Source organism: Podarcis raffonei, chromosome 17 (assembly GCF_027172205.1).
Source record: "Podarcis raffonei isolate rPodRaf1 chromosome 17, rPodRaf1.pri, whole genome shotgun sequence".
NCBI lineage: Eukaryota > Metazoa > Chordata > Lepidosauria > Squamata > Lacertidae > Podarcis > Podarcis raffonei.
In genome coordinates this window covers 34,027,987-34,053,310 of record NC_070618.1, presented here as the reverse complement: position 1 = coordinate 34,053,310, position 25,324 = coordinate 34,027,987, and the positions used below count along the sequence as shown (strand labels likewise).

At 45.1% G+C, this 25,324-nt stretch overlaps 1 protein-coding gene across 5 annotated transcripts; it reads right to left on the bottom strand.

Moving 5' to 3' along the window:
* Window positions 1–23,945, bottom strand: KHSRP (KH-type splicing regulatory protein). Of its 5 annotated transcripts, none has more exons than XM_053371521.1 (20): window positions 23,684–23,945; window positions 14,277–14,373; window positions 13,935–13,973; window positions 13,607–13,652; window positions 12,981–13,030; window positions 11,842–11,913; window positions 11,254–11,311; window positions 9,921–10,092; window positions 9,572–9,670; window positions 8,768–8,866; window positions 8,477–8,579; window positions 7,814–7,914; window positions 7,065–7,230; window positions 6,563–6,723; window positions 6,328–6,443; window positions 5,149–5,237; window positions 4,579–4,776; window positions 3,191–3,268; window positions 2,825–2,985; window positions 1–739 (listed from the first exon to the last, which is right to left on the bottom strand). In XM_053371521.1, the coding sequence occupies exons 1-20, from the start codon at window positions 23,867–23,869 to the stop codon at window positions 731–733; spliced, it is 2,100 nt and encodes a 699-aa protein (XP_053227496.1). In that variant the 5' UTR covers window positions 23,870–23,945; the 3' UTR covers window positions 1–730. The 5 variants fall into 5 exon arrangements, with proteins under 5 accessions (XP_053227496.1, XP_053227497.1, XP_053227498.1 ...); XM_053371522.1 differs by having other exon boundaries at window positions 2,825–2,982; window positions 23,684–23,944; XM_053371523.1 differs by having other exon boundaries at window positions 7,065–7,206; window positions 23,684–23,944.
* Between the last annotated feature and the right edge of the window lie 1,379 nt (window positions 23,946–25,324).

Here is a 25,324-nt window from a genome sequence, read left to right as displayed (position 1 = left end):
TTTAAAACAAAAAAGCATTTTATTCAACAAAAATGCACAAATGCCTGCTCAAACTATAAAAACACAGGAAGCTCTTAATTCATGACCATTATCAGGCTTTTACAACAGCTATATTGTGAACAAACATCAGCTTCAAAAAACCCTATGGACAGAGAGAGAAAAACAGACACCACCCAGCAGACACGGGGGGATGTTTTGTTATCATTTATTTGTGAAGTTAAAAACGAGCGGTAAAAAGTAAAAATTGAGCATACAATTTCTTGTTTCAATCTCCTCTTGAACAGACAAAAAACACGACAGATCAGTCCCAGCAGTGGAGAAATGGAGGGCCAGGGCAGGGTTTGTCTGAAACACCAACACCTTTGTCCGAGGAATGTTCCAACTCTAACTAAAAAGCAGAGTGACTTTTCCTTGTAAAGTTTATTTTTTAAAACGAAACAGAAAGAAAAGAGGAAGTGTTACCCTGAAAACTGAGGTGTGTGTCAGGCAGGATAGGGTCTGGCGGCGGCGGTTTTAGTCGGCTATCTTCTACAGCTGCTGGCTCAACATTAGGGGTTTGGAGATCTGGATTTATTTTAAGAGAGACTTGAAGGCGGCGTAGCTGAGATTCCCAGGAGAAACCCAGCAATCAGAGCAACAGGCCAGCTCCCTTCCCACCCTGTCACTTCCTGCAGCAGCCACCTCTTTCCAAAACAAAAGGTTCTCAGAGATGGGGAGGTTCACATTCAACTCACTGAGCCTGTTGAAAGGAGAAAAACATGATGGGAACCTGTTACTGAAGCTTGAAGCAGGAAGCAAGAGGGGCAACCGCAAGGATGTGTATTCCATGGACTCAGGTACAGAATTTGGTTATCTGGAATGCAGTCGCTGCCTTTTTAAAAACTAGAATTTTATTTAGTATTTGTTATACAATAGGAGAAACAAAAACATAGCACACAGAAAAGGTAACAGTATCTGCTTAATGTGTATACCCTTGCCTATTTTTGGACTATTAGTAGTGCGCAACTTTTTCCTATCTTAGAGCCCTGTTCCCTGTTTTACAATCCTCTGGTCCTAATAGTAGCAGATGTTGTAACTCTGACAACCTGGAACCTAAATTAAACTTCACTGCCCTGGATGTGCTCTGGGTTCATCTCCACCCATGAACCTGCCCAGTCATACAGATGGCTGCATGCTCTGTTACTTGGTGTGCTGTGTAAAAGCTCAAATACTTGATCTACTAAGACCTGTACAAACCCCACAATCAGACTTCATTTGTATAAACTCCTTTGTCCAGCCACTGACAAAACTATCTCCCTGCTTTTGGAGAAGTGCCAGTCACTAAAGGAACAGCTAGACGAAGCTTATCAGGGACTCTGTGCTCTGGATTCTATAATCACGCTGCACAGAGAGTTTGAGGTCAAGGGGGTTGGTGAACAGAAATATTCAACAAACCAGTTCTCTTTTGCTAGTTGGGAGGATACCTGTTTGGGAACTAGTCTCCTGGAGACATACCAGACACAAAATGAAAGTTCTCCTTTGGTTATAACTACAGGTTTCTAGATTTTATGGTGGCAAATTCTCCTTGCCTCTCTACCAATGACTAGTAGGAACAGAATTATCTTTATGAAGTCAACTTTGCTTAACATGTAATTCAGGCTGCATGTGTTCAGCGTATGCTTTTCTCGCTCATACCAGATGGAATCAGGGGTTTCAAAGAAAGACTAAAGCGCATCATGGGCTGGAGATTGCTCAACTTGTAGATATGGCTCATGTTCCACATGTGTTCATTAGATTTTCTTAAATTCCCCCCAAAACGTGCATCATTTCTGTGTCCCCCCCTCCTAGTCCCTTAAAGCTCAGACAGTATTTTACAACACCTTGTACTAAAAACTTAACACAATACTCACCAGGAGGCTCCTGGTCATCCGCTCCCAAACAGAGATCCTCCCCATTAGGAAAAGAGGGTTTATTTGTACATTATTTCTGTTCACCAACTTATTGTACCTTGTTTGTTTGTTGGAACTTTGGCATTAAAAATGACCCCACTAGATCAGCATGTAAATTATATGGGTGCCTTATTAGGTGACAATAGAGCCTGGGCTCTCAAATGGATTTGGGTTAACCTCAGATGCACCCTGATGTTGCTCGCAAGCATATAGCTTGCATGTTAGTCTTAACTTTGAGGTGGCTACATGAGAATCATCCTTTTTTTGGTGTCTGACATGGAGTGAACCCAGTCTGAAAGTGTTTGATTGAAGGAAGTTTTGTAGGACTGAAGAAATATGGCTTAGTCTTTTTGACACTGGGGTTGAATAAATCAATGTTTGGAATAAAAAATGAAGCCAGGAAGGAAATTTCCACTATTGAAGGTGGACAGATACTGCTGCTGTTAATTATGGAGCAGAAAACTCTTAGATGTGGGTGGTGCTAGCACGTTTCACTTCACATATTTGAAGGCAAGGATTTTGGAGGCTTGTTCATCTGGAATACTCTAGCCCCTCTTTGAACTGGCAATAATACTTCCCAAGCTGACACTGCTTCTGCTATTGGGATGAAAAAAACAAACAAACCTGGATCTCTCACTCCAGATTTAAGAAAAATATTTGAGGCATTTCAAGGTCTTCTCTCAAAAGCCTCTAGGATTAGACCTTAAAAAGGCATGGCGGGCAGCTGGTTTGGACAGGAGGGAAGAACTGACATAAACTAGCCACCCCAAACTTAAAAAAAGATTACATCTCAAAATGTCTCACAGGAGTTTGTAGAAAGTGTGTGGAGCCAGGCCTGGAGCCAGATACCTGTTCTGAAGCAGAAAGGCCACCCTGGCTGTAGTTCTGCAACTCACCTGCTGTCCCTGCTGTGTGGGTGGTGGCACTGGGCCACCAGCGCCAGGCGTCTGTCCATAGTACGCAGCTTGTTGTCTGTAGTATTCTGCCCAGGCTGCACTGTAGTCTGGTTGAGGTCCTGGCGGTGCCGTTGGCCCTGCCCCAGTAGCTACTTGAGCTGCTTTCAAAAAGAAAAGAGGGACTAACTGTGCAATCCTAGGCATGCCGGCTTAGAAGCAAGCCCCACTCGGTTCAGTGAGACTTACTCCCAGATAAATGCGTATAGGGCTGCGACCTTAAGACACTCAAGGGAGGTAACTCCAAACCCAGCCTGACAGAAGTGCTATAGGACATATCCTCCAAGGAAGCTCAGACCCTTAACTCACCTTGCTTCTTATAATACTCTTCCCAGGCTTTTGTGTAGTCCTGCTGTGGTGGAGCTCCAGGCTGCTGGGGCTGCTGGCCTGTAGGCAGTGTCAAACGACAACAGGACCCTGGTCATGCAAAGCTTTCAACTACTCAAGATCCACCTCACTTACAGGATTCAGATTCTAAAAGGTTTACAGTGACACCGACTACTAAGAGCAGTCACTAGGACCAATGAGGGAGAAGCAATGTCTTGGCTCACAACGTGCTGAACTTTAGAGGAGCATGGAGCACTTCTGAAGTACAGTGTAGAGCTTGTCATTCTCTCCAGAAGTGGCAGGTATGATTACCTTAGGGAGCGCATACATAGACCCCTGACCCGTAGCAATCCCACCCCTCTAACAGAAGAAAGTCCATTGACAAGACTCCTAAGTCAGAAGCGTGGAAGAACTGCCTTGTGACTCTCAGCATCCGAAAGGCTTCAGCTCTTTCTTCCCTGCAGCAGATTTAAGAGATTCAAGCTAAATACCAAGATGAAAAATTCCTCCTAGGGAACCATTACAAAAAACAAAGCAAACTTGCTTTGAAAAATGGTCCTCAAATGGTACTGCTGTTGATAAGTGTTGCCATGCTGACTTAGGTAAAGTAAAGGTACCCCTGCCCATACGGGCCAGTCTTGTCCGACTCTAGGGTTGTGCGCCCATCTCACTTAAGAGGCTGGGGGCCAGCACTGTCTGGAGACACTTCTGGGTCACGTGGCCAGCGTGACGAAGCTGCTCTGGCGAGCCGGCACCAGCGCAGCACACGGAAACGCCGTTTACCTTCCCGCTAGAAAGCGGTACCTATTTATCTACTTGCACTTTTTAGGGGTGCTTTCGAACTGCTAGGTGGGCAGGAGCTGGGACCGAAGACGGGAGCTCACCCCGCCGCGGGGATTCGAACCGCCGACCATGCGATCGGCAAGCCCTAGGCGCTGAGGTTTTACCCACAGCGACACCCGCGTCCCTATGCTGACTTAACCTAACCATAATTTGCCAAAATTTTGTTTGTTCGTGGCCAAAAATCTCAAAATTATGTAGCAGTTGGCAAAACTTGTACTGGCTTGAGGAATCAACCTAAGAGGGCCTTCCAATTAATTAAGTCGGTCATTCATGCCTGGATTTGAATGGGCCATCCCTAAGAGGCACCAACCCCCATGACGTTCACAAATCAAGGTGCAGAAATAGTTTAACAGGAACAGAAAACAAATGGTGAAGCATTTTGAGTCAGTACGTTATTTATTCGTCAGGGGAGACTGGAAGGAAGTTATTCAGCGTAGTTTCTCAATCAAGGTGCTTTCTGCAGCCCTTAAATTACTCCATTAAATTACTCCTATCAAAAGAGGTTAAGGATCTGGATAGTCAATTACCTAGTTTTTTGTAATACTCCTCCCATGCTTTAGTGTAGTCTGACTGTCCGGTGGGGGGCGGTTGGGGCGGCTCTCCTTGCACTGGTGGCGCCGTGGGGGCAGGCGGTGCTCCTGGAACTGGGCCCGGGGGCTGCTGGTAGTAGTGCGAGTAATAAGCTGCCCAGGCAGCGTTGGGGTCTGCCGCTGCCGCCGCTTTACCTGGGCAGGAGACACCACAAAAAACCTGAATGCTTCCAGCCACTCTCCCTCACCCCCCTGCAAACCTTGAATGGGCAACAGTACAGTGGTCGCTCGGTTGTCGAACGTAATCCGTTCCAGAAGACGTTTGACTTCTGAAACTTTTGACAACCGAGGTGCTAAGGGCAGTCTGTAAAGTCAATGGGGGGGGGGGAACATGCAGCAGAAGCTGTTTGACTTCCGAGGCGTGTTCGAAAATGGAAGCATTTACTTCCAGGTTTTTGGCGTTTGAAAACCTGAAATGTTTGGCTTCCGAGACGCTTGAAAACCGAGGTACCACTGCATTGTATATTCTGACGATTGACTCTTGAGGGCTGGTATACAAATACTTACTTGGGTCATGAGGAGCAGGAGGCTGCCACTGTGGATAGGCGTTCCCCCAGCCTTGAGGTGGGTACTGTGGAGGTGGTGGCCCTCCAGGACTGAAATAAGAGGAGGGAAAAGGTCACTGGCAATATTTACACTAAGCAACCCTCTAGGGCTAGGGATTCAGAAATCTGGAACCCGCCGAGCAGCAAATCAAATTGCTCCAGGAAGTCACTGGAGAATACAAAGGGTGGGATTCACCTAGTGAGTCTTGTCAGCTGAACCCCTCTTGTACGTTCAACACAGTGCAACGTTGAATTCCCCCAAAAGCAACTGCACAGGGAAACTGGAGCGCCTTCATTTTTTTACAGGAAATAAGGCAGGGAGAGGGAAGGTGCTGCTGTACTCCAATGCTCATCAGCACCAGCCAGCATGGCCAGTGATGACGCAAAGCGCAGGGTGACAGGTTCCCAATCCCTGTAGCAAGACACCCCAGATCCAGCCCAATCTCCTTTATGAAATAGGTAGACAAGGGAGCTGCACTGCATTAAGACCAAATCTTATCAAGGGGCAAAGCATCACAATGAGCACCTGCCAATGGCAGAGAGAGAGAGTCTATTCTACCTTCCCAAAGAAGAAGCAAGTCTTATCCGATATATTAGCTTTTGGAAGCACAAGTTTTACTCCTGTAACAGCACCAAGCAACGACAGCAGAGCCCTCCAACTTTGCAAGTGGTTTTGTTTCCCTTCCAGATTGCCCTAGTACCACTTTCTTGGTACCAGATGCTACACTGTCACATGGTTTTCCATTTCAAGGTGAAAGATGCCAATGAGGGTAGCAGCAGCAAGGAACATGCCTAAAGCCAAACCCCTCTATGAAAAACTTCTTTCTGCATAAACTATGTGGATCCATGCCCCCTCTCTTATTAAGTGTTTGGTCAAGAAAGTGACGGTGTACTGCAGTGTGTCTTGAAGGTAACATTTTTTCACCCTGTTTGCATAAACCTCGAAAAATCCCCAAATTAGGGTGGGGACTTCGGAGACATTCAGGCTCGGCTCAGCACTTTTGGGCACATCAAACTGAGCAGTACACCAGCGTCTCTCCAAGACAGCAAGTGTAGATTTTAATGTTTGGGAAGATTGAAAGGGGTGTCGAAGGCAAAATGGCCCGAAAGGGAGGCACACTTGAGCAGTCTTAGTACTTACTGAGGGGGGGCACTAGGTGGCCCTTGATTAAAAGGCCCTGGGTTGAAGGGGCCCATTGGAGCCGGTCCAGGAGGTCCACCAGGCCCAGGTCCTGGTCCAACTGGACAGAGGGGACCCTAAGGAAGAGATGAATAATCCCTGAAGTGGAAACTGCCACATCCAGAACACAGTCACTAACATTCCTGGCTCGCTCCCATCTGGGAGGCCTGCCACACAGTGAAGGGCAGGCAAATACCTCAATCTTCTCTTCAATGAGCTGCTTGGCATGGTCAATTTGTTGAGGTGATCCCCGGATGATGAACAGTTTGAAGTTAGGGTCTCCATTGGGTGGTAGCTGCCGAGATATTTCTACAAAGGCTCCCGTCTGCTGATTGATAGCCTTTACGTTTTCTCCACCTGAAAAGAGAACGTCAGGACGTGATGGGTACCTGAAGGAGCGTTTCCACCCCCATCGTTCAACCTGGACACTGAGGTCCAGCTCCAAGGGCCTTCTGGCGGTTCCCTCACTGCAAGAAGTGAGGTTACAGGGAACCAGGCAGAGAGCCTTCTCGGTAGTGGCACCCGCCCTGTGAAATGCCCTCCCATCAGATGTCAAGGGAATAAACAACTATCTGACTTTTAGAAGACATCTGAAGGCAGCCCTATTTAGCAAAAAAATTAATGTTTGATGCTGCCCAGAGTGGCTGGGGAAACCCAGCCAGATGAGTGGGGTATTATTATTATGCCACCTCACTTACCTCTGCCAATAACCAGTCCGCACTTGTGAGTGGGGATAGAGAATGTCATCTCTCCTCCAGGGGGCCCCCAATTACCCTGCCCCCTGCCCCTGCCTCTGCCTCCAGGAGGCATTCCTGAGCCTGGGGGACCTGGTGGGCCACTCTGCAAGACAGGAACACAATTCATCTTCATGGGAAAAGGAAACATTCTGTGGTTAGTGGGTGCATCTGTAATGCTGACTCTGCACATGCCGCAGAGCAGTGGCTGCCAAACTATATAGGGAGCCCTTGGCTGCTGCCAAAGTTCATCAGGGGTTCCTGAATGAGAAGACCATTCATGGCAAACTTCCTTGAAGGACACTTTGCCCACCATCAACAGTTTTTCAGTACAATGCGAAGCTACAGAGATGTGTTGAATGCATTTTGGGATGCCCTCGGCTTCAGTGTGGCCTGGCTACCACTACACCTACAAACCACCAACATGCCACAGAATAATGTGTCAAACATGCTGGGGATCCTTGACAACTAAGTCAACATGGAAAGGGCTCCCCTGAAGGTAGAGCGTGAAAGTCTGCTGAAGAGAAATAGCAACATCTACTTTTTTGGTGTGATTTCTACCTTGGGCTGGTAAGACAACCAGAGTCAAGTTCTCAGTGGGATGATATTGAGGAGCTCTAGCACCTTATTAGCAAAACATGACTGAAAAGATTTTGAAACTACTTGACATGCTGGGCCAAGGCTTTGAGGGTCAAGGTAACTGCATTTCATACCCGGAGACTCTGGAGAAGCTCATTGATAATCCTGGCGGCATGCTCACATCTGTCAGGGGGACCCATGATGTGGGCAATCTTCTCAGGACCTGTCCCATCATCTATAATGCAAACCAAACAGGGAACTTCATTAGGTTCCACATTCAATTAAGTTTCAGAACCAGTCCACTAGCTCATGAGCCACTTGGTGCAGCAACAGCATAAGCTCTCAAAAGAGAGAGACAAGCGTCCATTTAGCTTCCTTAATACCTTCTCCCCTCTGCAGCAATATGCCACTCCAGTTCTGTGGAAGGAGAACACACACAGTTCACACAAAGAAGCCTAGAGAACCCAGACACACAAAGCAGGCAACACTGCCCTTCAGGAAATGGGTACTACAAGCCATGCCAAGATTTGAATACACCAAGCCCATATGGATCTTTGATTGTGTAAACCCTTAAATCTGGGATCTCTCTGGGAAAAGATTTCACTTTGTGATTTTCAAAAGCGTTTTGTAGAACGTAATTACAACAGGGACAAAAACTTGTGGAGAGCAGGTAAAGGATCAGATAAATAGGTGACAAATAGTATAGGGAGAAAAGCCAGAGAACATTCAATAGGCCTGATGTTTCAGCATGCTGTATGAAGACAGATCATGACAGGGAAGAGATTTAGTCTTCTGACCTTGCTTGAACTGTATCCGAACTCCAGCGTCATTTTGTATTTTCTTAATCATCTCACCACTACGCCCAATAACCACACCAACAGAATGCCTGGGCACAGGGACCTGAGCAAGCAAGAAAATGACAAGCAGAACCAAGGTCAGGTAAGAGAAGTTCAAATTTCTAAGAAATGTTAGGACTGGAGAAGTGTGAGTATCAATACAGAGACGGGGGGGGGGGGGGAGATGAGCACAAAATGTCATGCTATAAATTATGTCCCCCTGTCCCAACAAATCCAAGCCAATGTCCTTACATCTATTCCTCCACCAATCCTGGAACCGTATTCATTTCGGTCACCAAAGCCTCCCTGGTCCCGTTCTCGTAAGATGTCCATTACCATTTCACAGGCTTGCTGCAAAGAAGCATGAACATTAATGTTGGAATTATTTGGGAACCTCTCTCAAGAGTATTTCTCCCAAGGTAGATGCGGCACGAGAACCGCCAAGGAAGAAGTCCTTTTTTGTACTTGTGAATACCTGGATTTGAGGCTGGGCAGTTTAGTCACTATCACTGGAGCGCAGTGCAGCAAGGGCAAACTTTGGGGTAGCTAGTTAAAAGTCTCAGTTCAAGTAACCCAGTTTAATGCTGTACTAGCAACTCAGTATAAAGGTAGCATCATGCACTGATGGGAAACTACAGCAGGGATTCAAGTAGGCACATCATGTGGTATGAAGGAGAGAGGTGAACGACTTTTGCAACAGAGTTTGGGAGATGAGTGAGGGGACCAAAGTATAACAAGGCAAGTCTAAAAGGAAGGCTGCAATAGTCATGGCAGGAAACCACCGGCGCAAGAGTCTGAACTGTGAGTATGCAGCCATTTTCACAATGATGAGAGTATGGTTGGATATCTAACTACTTAAAAAAACACCACCACCACCACGGTCAACTGATCACTCAAACGGAAAAATGGTAACTTTAACATAACATTTCATTGGCATTTTTTTGTTACTAAAGCAAAAGAGATTGTTGATCATTGTTGCTAAATAGAAAAACAAGTTAATTAACTTATTGCGAAGCAAGAAATTTCACCCCTTCGGCTTTTATTCAAAATGCTTACCTGTACTTTGTAAGGATCACCAATTATCCGAAGGGGCTTGTCTACATTTGTGTTTTGTGAACCGTCTTGAATTAAAATCATTTTCACTCCAGCTCGTTCCTACATTGGCAGAAAGCGAGAGGTCAAGCGGGTTACACAAATGTGCAGAATTCTTGCGAGCCCTGCCTCCTTGGACAGGACTTAAAGTAAGATCAATTTGAATTTCAGGAGGCTCCAGTCCAAGAAACCATCCTTGCCCCAAGAGGTCAGAGAAACCAAGTGCTGTAAGCAAGAAAGGAGGCAAGTAAAAAGAGGGCAAGCACCAGCTCTGATGCAAGGGATTGGGCTGGGAGCACAGCATAGCCCTCACCTGCAACTGCTTAATGGTCTCCCCTCCCTTGCCAATCACCAGGCCTGCTTTCCCAGCTGGGATCATGATTTCCTGCACTGTACCATTCTGCCCATTGGCATTATCGTGGAACTGACCAGGTGGCCCACCACGTCCTCGAGACACGATATCATCAAGCATCATTTTTGCCTTCCTGCAAAGAGGTGGAATGACAAACAACATGGCGGTGAGTGACAGGGCTTACAGCCTCTATTCTTTCATTATGAAGGTACGATAACATGAAACGGAACTCACAGCAGTGTTCTTCGTTCTCAAATCACCTGTAGTTCAGTGTTGCTGTTGTGCTGATTCCACAACATCACACAACAGGTAACCTAACCAGCTCAAGTTGCGAATACAAGCACTTTATATTTGCTCTGGATAGTAATGACCGATTTAATGACATTGCATTTTGTGTCTATACAATGTTATGTCATTCATAACACCAACAGGAAAAATCCTGCTTGTCTGCCAGGTACAGTGGTGCCACAACTGCAATTCTCAGTAAGTTTTTAACCCCACCCACCAATGTCAGTCAAACCAGACATGTTTCGGAGCTCAGATGCTTCCCCACAGGGAACATAAAAAGCCCATCACAATGAAATGGCCTTTGTGTGCTGAGATACAAAGTCCTGCCAAGTTTTTTTTTAATTCTTGAAATTTTCTACCATATTTTGAGACAACAAGGCAGCTTCTACAGTAAAAATACAATAAAAACAATGAGGTAAAAGCAAATACATCTGTTAAATCAGCAGAAAGAGAGAGGCATAAAACTGGATCAGTTTAAAAATACACCATCACAGATGGAGGCCAAAAACAGATTAAAGGCACAGTCAAATAAAAAAAGTCTTTGCTGTCCTCCTTACCTTGAGAGAGGGGGCCAATTAGACTGCTTTCAGGGGGAAGTTCCACAATTTGAATATTGCTACTAAGAAGGCCCAATTGTTTTCCTGATTGCCATGCCCTGCTCCTCGGCCACAGTCCTTGACTATGCCACCTGGAGGCTGGATTCTTTTGGCACACCCTGTCTCTCCCCCTCTCACTTACTTCTCTTATGTTTTTGAAATAACATACAGTGGACGTTTGGGGTGCGAGTGTGATCCATGCGCGAGGCACGGTCGCAACCCGCAGTGTCGCGTCTGTGCATGCGCGGGTTGCGATTTGGTGCTTCTGCGCATGTGTGACCGCCGAAACCCGGAAGTAACCTGTTCCAGTACTTCTGGGTTTCGACGGTTCCATAACCTGAAAAAACGCAACCTGAAGCGTCTGTAACCCGAAATACGACTGTATTGATAAAGGACAAGAGGCTACTCACTGCACAGATTCTGGTGATCCTGTCAGAGACACACTTCGCTCTGGCATTCCTCCACTGTCTGCAGAAGGAAATAAAGGCCATCAGGAGACATCTCTTTGCATCAACACATTTCCTCAGCGTTTGATCCCTCCTCCAAATCATTTCTCATCCACAGGGTATGAAGGAACTGGCGTTGAAAGAGTAGGTCTTTCACACACATGCACAACATTATTAAGGGCAACTTCTCTATAATGAAAATGCTGATCAGTCAACAGGAAGTAGTACAAGGACTGAAAATGGTGAAGACACCTGTAAACTTAGCAACTGAAATGGTTCCCCACTCAAACAAAGTTAACTTACCAGAAGCTAGAAAATACCATTTGCCTTGTGAGAATACTGTATTCATGCCACCTCAACAAGATTCCTCCCTCCTATTTTCTAGCAGAGTATATTAGCATATTCAGAAGACACTTTGTCTCCTGAACTACATTCTTTACCACAATTATATCCATTGAGTTACTTGCTGCCACGATTATAGGCTTCAAAAGGAACAGCCAACACCTGCAGCTCCATATGCTGGAAGACACCCCATGCAATTCTCACACCTACCTGGAGAGATCTGTACTTTGCATCCAGAGTCCTGCTGTATTTTGTTGATCTGTTCCCCACCTCTTCCTATGACTGCAAAGTAAGGAGAGGGGCATTAAGAAACTCAAGCCTGAGATAAAAGCAGTTGTCATTTTCCTAAGAGGGAGGCTTGAAGACAACACAGGTTTCCCTCTCTCCTCTCCACAAGAGATGGACAGGATCTTCTAACATTAAATAAAACCCCATGAAGGGCTGTGTGCATATGTGCATTGGGGACAGTAGCTAAGTGGAGACGTAATCCAATCAAGTTTCGCTGTTTATATGAGATACAAGTGAAGGATGACAACTGCTCCTCCTAAACAAAGTTCACACAAACATGAAAGAAAGAACTCCAGGGTCTCATGATGCCACAGAGGTGTGATAGCCTACAAGAACTAGAGGTCAATGAGAACCTTAGCGCTCAAGTTTCAACCAATTTCTCTGCTAGCCTTCAGAGCTTGAATGCCAAGCCAATTTAAAACCAGGGCTTGTAAACAAAAATGCCTTCTGAGAACCAATCCTTCCCTACTTAAGATAAAACTCTGCTTCAGGCAGTGTTTTGCAGCCACCATTCCTTCTGGTAAAGGCCAATGCAGGGCCTTCTACCTTAGTCAGGATCACTCACAGAAAGTTGATGAATCCAAAGCAAATGCCAAAAGCAATCCAAAAAAGGAACTCTTTTTCACTGCAGCACTCCCATCCTGAGCCTCAGAAGTGTCCAGGGCAAATCTATGTTGCTGCTCAACTCACAAAAGTCTTGCTACGCATGGAAAGTGCTCGTATGATACCAGCCTCAAGTTGTCCTCAGCAACCAGCTCCTACCAATTTAATTAAACTGAAGGCTTGCCAGAGCACTTTATTGAGCAGAACACCCACCCCACATCTTTGGAGCAACGTGCCATACACAGCTTGAAGCACACAGGGTCAACTCAAACACTTGACATCTCTCAGGAAAGACACACAGAAGGGTCACAAAACAAACCAGCCTGCCTGAGCCTTCCCTGCGGAAAGCTCAGCCAACAGGCATTGAAAAATCAAGAAGGCACCAGTTAGTAAAGGTAAAGTGACAGTCTTTCAACTACGGCAACAGCAGATTTCTGCCCTCTCTGTCTAATACTCACTGAGTCCCACCATGCCATCAGGTACTCTGTACTCTTCAGTCACTGTAGACCTGCAAGGGAAAGTTTGGCAGCTTAAAGTAAGGAGTGGGAGGGTTACAGAAATGGAGCTGGTGTTTACCAGCATCCATCAAGAAGCAAAAACGGAGAGCTTTCCTCCTCCTCCTGGGAGGGCAGACAGGAAGGTGGCTGAGCAATTATGCACCGCTCTGAGGAAATCACCATGCACCCGTGCAAAATGCACCCATGCAACCTGGCAGAACCTGCTGCAAACTAAGTAGCCCAGCATCTGCCCACAAGGCTCAGACACAGGCTTCACAAACTATAGCTACAAAACCAGAAGCTACACAAGAATGTGAGTATCTAAGAAATGGCCAACCAGCACAACCTTTCACTACCTACCAAGGCACGCAAGTGCTTGGGAGTGACTGGTCTTTTAGTGGGACATCACTCACAAACCTGGATGCCAACCTCACCCAACAAAAGCAGCCTTTTCTCTTTGGGGGTACTGAAATGCTGCCCCCTTGCAGTCAACCTGAACTCACAAGCTGAATACTTTTAGCATTGATTTAACCTTTCCAGCTCAAGCCTATGTGGGGAGAAAAAGAAGAGGCACACAGGTAATTTACCTGGGGGGAGGATGAATCGGTCCAAGCTGAGGGGGTGGTGGCATGGCTGGAAAGCAAAGCAAGGGTTTGGTTATGAATCCACATTCTTGAAGGTAAACTATAAATCAGTCACTGGGTTTCCCAGTCTGCTGATGCGGCTGTTTTTTAAAAGGTCCTGTTTTTAAAATGCAAAGCTGACCTTCCTAATCCCATAGAACTCTCCCCACCAAAAGAATTAGCTTACATGTACTCCCACTTTTCAGTATCAATATGAAAATAAATATGAACAGAATTTCCACGTAGTTAACACACATTATTCTAGAAGTCTTTAATAATAAAGTATACTTACGTTCTGGCTGGGGAGCCATTTTCTTGCTCTCTGGTTGGTCTGTCAAAATAAAAATAAATAAGTCACCTTTTTCAAAAATTGAAATACCGTCTCTCCTCTCTTCCAGCTTTCAAAACTAACAGTCAAGATTGCAGCTACATGGAAGGCATATTCTGGAAACTTCACGAGCTCTGATAACTATATCAACAACACATTCATATTCAGGCATACTAACACAACTGCATGACCTTTAGCAAGGTGTGTGTGTGTGTATGTATACTTCACACTCCTAAGAATCCAGAGTTCTACATGAAGTATTGCCAGTTTAATTTACTGTGTCCCACTAGGGTCAGTCTCACATACCTCCATCCTCTAGTTGTCTCTTCTGACCACCAAATCCAAAGTCAGGTGTAGTGTTGTTCACTGTTGTGGCTGTGTCCCCCCCAATTTTAGCTGCTATCTGAAAGTAGAATAGACACTAGTTAGTCTTCCCTAAATCTTATCAAAAGAACCAAGAGCAAGTGGTTTAATACACAATCATTTCAAAAACCCAGGAACATCAAGTCCTTAAGTATACATTGCAACACATGGCACATTACTGTGCTTTTCCTAAGCCCAATGTAAAGGGAATTGGGGGTTGCTTGTGCGTAAAGGGTGCTGCAGCTCTAGGCAACGTTGCCTGGATAAACCTTTCCCTGGCTGGACAGCCCTTTCTCCATGACTGTCTCAGTCACTGGCAGAATCCGACAGTGGGCATTTTCTGAACTTCTTCCAACATAAAAATTCCTTCACTCCAAGTCTCCGCCTAGCCTCTCTGCGTGGAAGTCTCCTGCGCAGAGTGGGCGTGCCCAACGGAGGTCCTGGGCTCTCCCTGCTGCTCTCTGTGGAAGAGTCTTGGAGCCCTCCCTCCGCAGTCTCCTCTTGCTTCCTGGTGTCCCTCCTATTTCCTTCCTCAAAGGAAGCTTGCTCTCTCTCCCTGCTGGTTCCTTCTCCTGCATCGTCAGGGAGCCTTACCTCCATCCTAGGCTCCGATGGCAGTTCCCTGACACCCAAAGTGGTCTAAATATATAAAAATGGCAAGCCATTAAATCTCACCATGGTAATTCATTCACTAGTTACCTCCTATTTAGACTACTGTCATGCTCTCTGTGTGGTGTTGCTTTTAAGAAGTGTTCTGAAAATTAAACTGGCAGCAGCATTTTGCACTGGTTGATGGACTGGCAGTAAGACAATTGATGAATGTTACGCTAATTTTGTGTGATCTGATTGCTTGTTCTGGGCTTAACATAAAAGTACTGATTTTAACCTTTAAGCCCTAAATCATTTGTGAATGGGGTATCTCAAAGACAGCATTCTTTTGTATGTGACCCACATGATGCCGTTCAACACATGAAGTCTTACCCTGGGTGCCATTCAGCAGGCACTCACAAGGAGTGCAGTTTTTTCAGTGGTGACATTGACTATACAAGTTATTTTCTCTAAGATCTGGCTCTGACACACCATTCTGCTACGTGCCTGGCTAGAAGTTGACTTTCAGCTGGCTTTTGTGTAACTTTGACTTTCTCATCAGAACAGTAGCACTATTGCTTATGATAAAATGACAACATGAGCACCATGGTATTTTCTTCTCAAGCCTTCCTTGGCATACAGGAGTTTTAAAAGCCCTCTTAAAGCACAGGCTAGTCGAATGCCGAAAACCTGGAAGTGCTCTGTTTTTTTAACGTTCCTCAGAATATGAACATCTGCCGCGGCTTCCACTGTGCAAAACCCTAGCTGTTGGCCAATCGGAAGCCATGCCTTGGAACTCGAATGTTTCAGAAGACAAATGGTCTTCCGGAACGGATTACATTCGAGTTCTGAGGTACAGCTGTATCTTGTAATGATGTAGCTGTCAATCCTAACTCTTTGCAAAAAATGTGGTTAACAACATTTAAATTCTAAGTATTTCCGCATTTATATTTTCTTTCAAGAATAATTTTTACGTACAACTAAAAAGGAAACTTCGTTATGGCAACTCTACTTAGTATTTTGCCCCATCACAAGGTTATCTTGCTATGTTTTACATCAATGAAACAAAAGTAGCTTTCAGATTTTCAGCTTGCTGAATACGTAACTTCCAAAGAAAAGCATCAACATTTTTAGCCATCAGATACCACTCTACTTCTGCACCACAAAACATATCAGCAATACTCAAATGAAGGAGCCAACAGCTTGTCCCCAATGAGTCCCAATTCCTTCTAGAACTTGACCTTCACACCAGCTCACTGTAAAGCCTAAAGTTGCACTGATTCCCTGCCAGGAATGGCTTCCTTTCCTCTTTAGAACTCCCAATACTTTTAACAATAAGGAAGAGAGAATTATGGCAGGGCAGGTTTTCCATACTTGCAGTACTGTGACACCTCTACATCTCCTAAAATTCACGCCTTTGCACAACCCTTAAACGTACAGAAGGCCAAAGGTTGGCCTCACCTGTGGCCAAATATGCATGCCTGCAGCTCTCTGAACCAGCCTCTCCTGAAAGTTGCTACAGTAAGGCCTATAGAAATGGAAATTCAGTGAGGGGGATGCCAATACTATTCCTCTCTAGTTGCTACACATAGAATCAGTTGGTATACTTACGGTATATCAAATAAAGAGGAACAGACTCTGCACCCAGGGCTATAATGTAGGTAACAAGAATTGAGGGGGAAATATTGAGGGAAGACAGGTGGATGCCTGACGGTAAAGAGTTCTCATGGCAGAGTGGCAACACAGATTGGGTTTATGGAGGATGAATACGAGAGCAGAAAGGGGATAACAAGGGCCATGGAGAGGGAGAAGAGTTAACTTACTAAATAAGAGCAAGTGGATGGAAAGCCTTTGAAGGTCAAGAGAAGTTTAAACAGGATAGGACCAATCAGGAGGACACGACTAATACAATCATGGCGCCAAAGAGAGAGGTTTCAGAGAAGGGGCAGGTGCATATTTATATACCCAACAACCAAACAAGATTGGTACCGTGATTGTTAGCTTTTTATCAGAATAAAAATCATTCCAGTGAGCGACTTTAATGCACAACGGATTTCCAAGTTAGAGAAGTCCAAAAATCAATAAGTCCTCCAATATTTTGCCAAATCTCTCTGAACAGACTTTAGAAAAGTTGAGTTCAGCTGAGTTTTGGTGGTGGTTGAACCCCAAATATAAGTCTACACCATTGATTTTAAGCCACACTTGAGGATTGATTGTTTTTGTATTCAAACATTGTAAAGCTTTGTTACGTAGTATCAGAAAACATATTGTTTATTACATATTGTTATGTAAAATGGGAATGAAGACTTTTTCAGATTGCTCATCACTTCTCATTAGTTACTCAATGGAAATAAAAAAGGAAGTAGAGGACCTGGAAACTGGGTGAATATTTGATAAGAAAGCAGACTGAGGATCATATTGAATGAAGTCATGTGTTGCATGTTTTTATAAGAGCCCGCTGGATGAGGCCAATGACCCATCTAGTCCAGCATCCTGTTCTCACAGTAGTCAACCAAATGTCCGTAGGAAACCTGTAAGCAGGACCTGAGCACCAAAGCACTTTCCCTTCCTGTGGTTGCTAGCATGCTAGCAACTGGTAAAGTCTTCCCTTTAGAACAATGATTTCTACCCGCACAGCAGGACCTCACCCCCCTCTCTTCCACCCCTCCATATCTGCTCCAGAAGGTTAGAGGAATCCTCAGAACACTTGGGGGTTGGGAGAAGTCATCTAAATACGCAGGTTGAAATCCTTGCACTTTACAAGATGAGTTTGCTGGATACAAACCACAGATCTCATGAAGATCTGCATTTAAAATGGAAGTCCAGAGATTAAGAGGTCACTACTTGGTAGATGAAATGAAGAAGCTCTGAGGATAACTTGAGCTGCTTCCATTTTGGCTGGGGGTACTGCAAATGTATTTTTGCGTATCTCAAATTTAGTATTACTTCTGCTATTTTTTAGGGCTTGGCTAATTTATCTCTATAGACTTTCAGCAGATGTTTTGAGCTTCTAGCTTATTATTTAATGTTCAACATGCTACTGAAGTGAAGTATTATTGAAACAGTTGTTTACATTTTGTATGTGGAAAAACAACATAGAAATCAAACCATGACTATGGGTGGCATTAAGACCTTGTATTTGAGGGAGATGTCATTAAAAGAAGCTGAAGTTGCAATTTTACACACGTTTACTTGGGCACAAGCCTCATTGAACAAGTGGACAGAAAGTGAGGAAGGACATGCTAGATGTTACTTGGAGCTTTATTTTTAGTTTATCAAGAGAACATAGGACTAATCAGTGGCTAATATAGGCTTATTAGCTGACTTTATGAACAGTGGTTCGAGAAAGTATTGGGTTTAATTTTGCTTTAAAGGAAAGTATAGTTAGATAATATTTATTAAAGAAAATATAAGGTAATCAACTATTTAAAAAATGACTACAAAACACTTTATTTCTTATGCCATCAGCATCTGAAGATGTGGAATGGAAGGGTTCCTTTTTATAAATAACTTAACAGACAGTATTAAAGTTTTCAGTGCAACAACATGCTGGTAGAAGAATGGCTAGAACAACAAGTCTTTGAGGAATGACTATTCAGTAAAAATAAAGGTTTGCTATCTAGAATGTATGCAATAATATAATATTAAATTAGGAGACAGATGGACACAGTAATAATTTCAACAGAAACCTGGGGCTTAAAATTGCAAAGAGGACCAGGAAACTGTTTTTAGCTCAATATAATTGGGCTAAAGTGGAAGGGAACACTACTGATTTGAAATATAAAAACTATTTTAATTTTGTAAAAAGTGCTTGAATTGCAGAAAGAACCTGTAAGTTTTGACTGCAGGTGTCAATTGTGAAAATGAACAAGTATAGAAGTTGTCATTTTCATAAAGATGAAGAAAAACCAAGAAAAAGTATATGAATAAAATATAAGAAATAACAAGTGAAGGAGAGATTTTGCCGTATCAAAAATGGTCAATTTTATTGACATTACAAAGGTCAGTGTCACAAATTTTAGAACTTGGTGAATGACCTGATTTGGACAATCACTTAAAACAATTTTACCTTGCCCTCCAGTTTCAGAGTGAAGATCTTGTTTTGTATTAGGCAAGAACTGGGGAATTCTAGTGCTGGTTAACAAACCAGAAAAATAAGCAAGGATCACAGGAGTGCTGGGTTTGGATGGCTATTCAAGGTTTAGCAGGATTGTCTTAACCAGCTGAATCTATGGGAAGGAGGAATTACAGGTAACTGTTGGACTAGAATGCTTATACACAGACTTCATATTAACATAGTTATTTAAAAGAAACAGAGAATTTAAAATTAAAAAAGGCCAAACTATCAATTTTATCTAATCTGAACTACAGCAAGTCTAATACTACTAACACAGGGCTCCAAAGACAAAAACTGTGTCAAATTCCTAAGACGGACTAACTGTAGAAATGAGTTGACTGAACAAAGGGTATCCAGAGGGCAAAGAATCTGAAACAAGGAAGAGAGGGCAAAGAATCTGAAACAAGGAAGTCAGCAGCCTACTTAAAACTTCAAAACTGATACTGTAAGGAAAGGGTTGCAGTGATTCTGTTGATTAGCAGGAACAAACAAATCCACCCATCAAATCTGACAATAAATGTCCCAGCAGCGGGGGGAAAAGTGGAAGGGGAAACATCGTTTCTAAACAAGAAGTCCAGGTTTATTTTGTTTTGCAGCCGCAAAAATAACAAAGTAGGAGTAAAATGGTTGTGCTAAGTGATGGGTTCGCTGGGCTTAGATTGAAGTCCAAACCAGGTAACGGTTTCCTGGTTATGTAAAAGTATACTTACTGGACCTCATCAATCAATATAGTGAATGTTCATTTTTTTTATAAAAACCCCCAAGGTTCTGAGAATTTGAATTTCATCAAGCCAGTTGCAAAAGTACTGTAATACAAAAATTAATTTCCCCTGAATTTGTGTCAGGGAATATCTAAAATAAACACCAAAGCATCACAGTATAGAATAGAACTATCAGTGCTATGTCAGGACCTGGTGAGCAAGTCTTTTATTCAATCACTGGAGGCCATATCTGTCAACTTTTCCCTTTTCTTGCGAGGAATCCTATTCGGAATAAGGGAATGCTGGAGGCAGCAGAAAGGCATCTGTGATGGTCAGTGTCTCTCACTTCAACAAAAGCAGGCAAATATATGGCTCACAGGCATGAGAGATTTATACTAGTATATGTTATCCCTGCACGACTTCCTAAAAATAAGACCTTTTCTCCTTGACACACAAGTTCTAGCTACATAGAAATGTCAAAGCCTTTAAATTCATGTTTCGTTTAGGAGAACACAGAATTTCCCAAGAAAAATAGATCACGAAAAGTAGAATGCTTAAAAATTGCTTTAAAAATATGCTCAATAGTCAAATCTATGACACACAGCTCTACTTCTCATTTATATCTGCAGCGGTGGCAGTGGATGTGCTGGACAGTTATCTAGCCTCAGTAATGGGCTGGATGAGGGCCAGCAAACTGGAGCTCAGTCCAGGTAAGACTGAGGCACTGTTAGTGGGCGGTTCCCTAGAACAGATGGCTGGGAGGTGGCCTGCTCTTGATGGGGTTACGCTCCCCCTGAAGGACCTGGTACATAGCTTGGGAGTACTTCTGGATCCATTGCTGTTGCTTGAGGCTCAGGTGGTCTTTGTGGCATAGAGTTCCTTCCATCAGCTCTGGCTGTGCCCAGCTGTTGCCCCGATCCTGACACTATGTTCTGATAACCTCTAAGGCTGGGCAATATCTGGTTTTCAACCAGCTAAACATCACTATATACTGATGTATCACTGTATATGAATTAAGGACAGAGCTATATAGAGGCATTGGCTGGCTTCATGGTTTTTCACACATTGTGATTTTTGCACAGCACAGCGCGCGCACACACACACACAAAATTTGTGATATATTGCAAGGGCAAGGTCAAAAATTATGAAAGTGATATGATGATATAGATTTCAAACTGGTTTCAGACACTATATCAATATATTGCCCAGCCCTAGTAACCTCTAAGGGACGCAGGTGATGCTGTGGTCTAAACCACTGAGCCTAGGGCTTGCTGATCGGAAGGTTGACAGTTCGAATCCCCGTGACGGGGTCAGCTCCCGTTGATTGGTCCCAGCTCCTGCCAACCTAGCAGTTTGAAAGCACGTCAAAGTGCTGCAAGTAGATAAATAGGTACTGCTCCGGCGGGAAAGTAAATGGTGTTTCTGTGCGCTGCTCTGGTTTCACCAGAAGCATCTTAGTCATGCTGTCCACATGACCTGGAAAAACTGTCTGCGGGCAAACGTTGGCTCCCTTGGTCAGTAAAGCGAGACGAGCGCCGCAACCCAAGAGTCATTCACGACTGCACTTAACTGTCAGGGGTCCTTTACCGTTTTAGTAACCTCTAGGTAAGATTACTGCAACATATTGTACAAGGGTCTGCCTCTGAAGAGGTTCAGAAACTTCAGGTGGTGCAGAATTCAGCAGCAAGGTTGCTCACCGAGGCAAGACAGTTTAAACATATCACACCAATCCTGGCTCGACTGCACTGGCTACCAATTAATTTCCAGGCCCAGTTCAAAATGTTGGTTTTGATGTATAGTCCTAAATGGCTCAGGACCACACTATCTCAAGGACTGCCTCTCCGCATATGTATAGACCCGGACCCTGCAATCATCACCTGAGTCCCTTCTTCATGTGCTTTCTCCATTAGAAGTCCAGCGGACAGCAACAGTGTGGAATGCTCCCAGGGATTATTACATATAGTTAGGCACCAGATGAAAACATTCCTATTCACCCAGGCCTTGGGCAGATTAAATAATCTATGGCCTTTTAAACTTGGGCGGGGGGGTTATTGTTTTGTTATTATGTTACATATTTCTGCGTTTTTATACTGTAAACTGCTCTGTGATCCTCAGATGAAGGGCAGTATAGAAATCCTACTTTTAGACAAACTTCCCCCGCCCCCCGTCATGGATAAATGCAACAAATTTGATGAACAAAACTATTTCAGGCCTTTTCCACTCTGTAATGTGTTCCAACGGTGAGAAATAAATAGTTCACGGCATGAAAATCATACCAGGGCCTAATCAGTTTTCAACTAGAGGAAATCCAGTGTCTTCTTGAATACTTTGATTTCTAAGAAAACACTGCTGAAATGTAGAACAGCTCACTAGCTAATGATGATAAGACACTCTACGATGGAATGCTTAAAAGAAGTGGTGCCGTTACATTTCAGATAGCTGATAGTTTTCTCATACCAAAGAAAGTTTCAGGATCGAAACAAAAGAAACCCAAATTTCCTATTTACATAGCCCTTCCCTACAGGATGCTTCTAAAAGGAAATCTCTCTCCTACAGCCTGCTTACAAGTCATTTCAGAAGAATAAATCAAATACTGCGTGCAGCAACCTCAGCTTTGCTTAGCAGTTTCCTATCTCCAGACTGCATGAATGATGAACAAAACAAAACCTCATAGGGAAACCAGATATTAGAAAAGGGGACTGAGTTCAAATCCTATACAGCCATGAGGCTCCCCAGATAAGTAGGGTAACCTTCCCCCGCAGGACTTTAATGATAATGAGATATTCCCAACACCCAAGCAACTTGGAAGATAGTAAAGTGATAAAAAGTATGGACAAATAGCTAAACTATCCATTCTGAACAACCTTTTACCCTACTTACCAAACTTTATTCATAAGACAAGATGCACAGAAACTATCTCAGAAACACTCCCCTCCGAACTGGAAACCTTCATCCGAATTCTAAACCGAAACAGGGACTAGTTCCTGGTAGACAGTGACATTGTATTGAGAGTGGAGGCTGGCTTTGAATTAAGCCTTAACTATTTGTAAATACATATCAGCAAGCTCTTTCCTTATTCAACCTTACTACTCTGTCTTCCACAGAACATCAAGTTTTCATTTCATTTTCATATTGCTTTCAAGCACCCACAAACTACCTGTATACAGAAAATATGAACATTACAGAAGGAGATACGGTACAGCCCTTTCCATAGTTTTCTGGGACCAGAAAAGTTTTTAACATGAATTAAATATGACTGCATCATAGAATCAGAATTGTAGTAATTTCTATTTTATCATTTCTTGAATTTATATGCCGCCCTACACCCACAGGTCTCAGGACGGTTCACAGGATAAAATCATAATATAAAACTACAAAGTACTTAATCAAATTAAACAACAACCCAATAACTCAACCCCCCAAAAAACATATTTTAAAAGGGCCCAAGAATCTCAACTAGATCATACATGCCAGATGGCCACCCAACCTCTCCTTAGCTCAAGAAGCCCATCATCTCAAAACACGCCTCAAACAGCTCGTCTGAAATCTCAATCAAGGTCCATGCCTGCTACAGTAACAATGCAACGCTTGTGGGTAAAATCCATCCCGCTGCCATTCCACCTGAGCGCGCCTTAGAGAAGAGGGAACCATCTCCACGCTTCCTGCACGTGCCAGAGAGAACTGTGCAGCTACCTTTCTGCGTGCAGGGACTGACCCCCCCCCCACTCCTCGCGCGCGCTTTTAACCTGAAGTGGTACAGCCGAGAGAGCTCCGTTGCCTCAGGACTGTCCTTCCTCAAGCCCCGCTGCATGTGGAGAGTCGCTCTCCAGCATCGCCATCCCCGGGGCCCGCCGTGAGGATAGGGAGGGAGGCGAGAGATGCCCCGCTGCTGCCCGCTCCCTCGCCGCCGGGCCGCCCTCCCCCGTCCGCTTCAGCTCCCTCACCTGCCGGGCGCGCTGGACCGCGTCGGCGAAGGCGTCCTTGCGGATCCCGCCAGGTCCGGGACCCGCCGCTCCGCCGGCCGGGCCGGCCCCGCCGGCGCCCCCTTGGTTGGGCGGCCCGGCTCCCCCACCGGCGCCCGGCGGCCCAGCTGAGGGCGGCGGCGGCCCGCCGGCGTTATAGTCCGACATGGCGGCGGAGACGGAGCGGGGCACCGAAGGCTCAACACGGGAAGCAGGCCGAGCACTCTGCCCGTCTCCCTCACCACACACTCACAGACACACGTCCGCGCTGCACGCTGGGAACGCGAGGCGGGACTACAACCCGTTGCCCTCCGACCTCTCCTCGGAGGACCAATCGCTTAGGGGCTCCAGGTGACTGGCATGGCAAAGGGCCAGTGGGTACAAAAGGAAACAGGCGGCCTCAACGCCCGTCCAATTAAAAGCTAAGAAGAGGCGGGCTCTGCAGCTTGAGTGCCAGGGTGCTCCTCGAGTGGCAAGCGAGGGGAGGAGCGTGATATGTGGTTTGCGACCTATTAAAGAATGGCAGGGGCGGGGTGAGAAGCCGTCCTTGGACCAATCAGGGAGGCAAGGTCGCTAAACCTCAAGCCCCTCCATTGGAGAAACGGAGAGTACGTCATGTGGCAGAATGCGCTGGTTTCAGCCAAAGCGACAACCGGGTTCTCCCTCAGAGGCTGGGGGTTGAATCCCCTCACCGTTTGGAAGGGCGGGGCTAACGTGGGGTTACGTCATTTCTTAAGGGGCCCTTTAATAACAATATCATAACGGGGGAAAAATTAATCGCGTTCGACGTGCGCGTCGCCGCCGGCCCGCGAAAAATCAGCAGGGACAAAAATCGAGATTTCTCACGTAGGCGCTTGCACGGGGAGGGGGGACCCACTTCCGCTTCTTTCCCGCCCCCTTGGAGGCGATTGGTCGGAGAGCTGCAGTAAGACGGAAGTGCATCATGATCGACACGAGGCTGGACCAATGAGTCGGGACGCAGCTGGCCGGTTTCTTCAACCTACCCTCGGGGTTGCCATAACAATGAGAGCGACGATTGCCGGAAGGGGCGGGACACTGGCCAACATCCTTCAGGCTGGAGGCGCCGGGCGGATTTCAGGCTTCCGCGGAAGATGCTGTTCCTGGAACGACCTGGGTAGTGGCGTGAAAGCTGGACCCCCTCCTTGCTTCCCTTCGACCTGCAGGTGAAGGAGGAGGCCTTGTTCCCGCGGGGGTTTGTGTACGGACCGGTTTTAATGAAAGGCCTGGTATGATATAATGTTTTGAGAAAAGAGGGGGCGGAAACTGCTCTTTGCTTCTTCCGCTCCTGCCTGACTCTGTGGGGAGTCTGTGTGTTATCTATGTAGTGATTAGATGGCTGAGTGAGAGCTGTAACACTCATGCAAGCCAGTAGTCTTAGTTTGCAGTAGCTTTTAGAAATAAAAGAGGTTATGCTTCACAGCAAGCTTCTGTGTTGTTTATACTCTGCATGAGTATGGTGCTCACAATGCACAGTTGTGAGTCCAGTGAACTTAGACCTGCTTTCTAGGATTGGAAGGTCTCTGGAAGTGCTCCAATCGTCTAGCCCAGTTGGGACAGAACCAGTTACAGTCATCCCTCGGGTTGAATGAGCTTCGGGTTGAG

Coding starts and splice junctions, on each gene's coding strand:
- KHSRP (XM_053371521.1), bottom strand. CDS start 23,869: ATGTCGGACTATAACGCCGGCGGGCCGCCGCCGCCCTCAGCTGGGCCG. Junction 14,374..23,683: donor CGGTCCAGCGCGCCCGGCAG/GTGAGGGAGCTG, acceptor TTCTACTTTCAG/ATAGCAGCTAAAATTGGGGG. Junction 8,867..9,571: donor GTGATCCTTACAAAGTACAG/GTAAGCATTTTG, acceptor GCTTCTTTGCAG/CAAGCCTGTGAAATGGTAAT.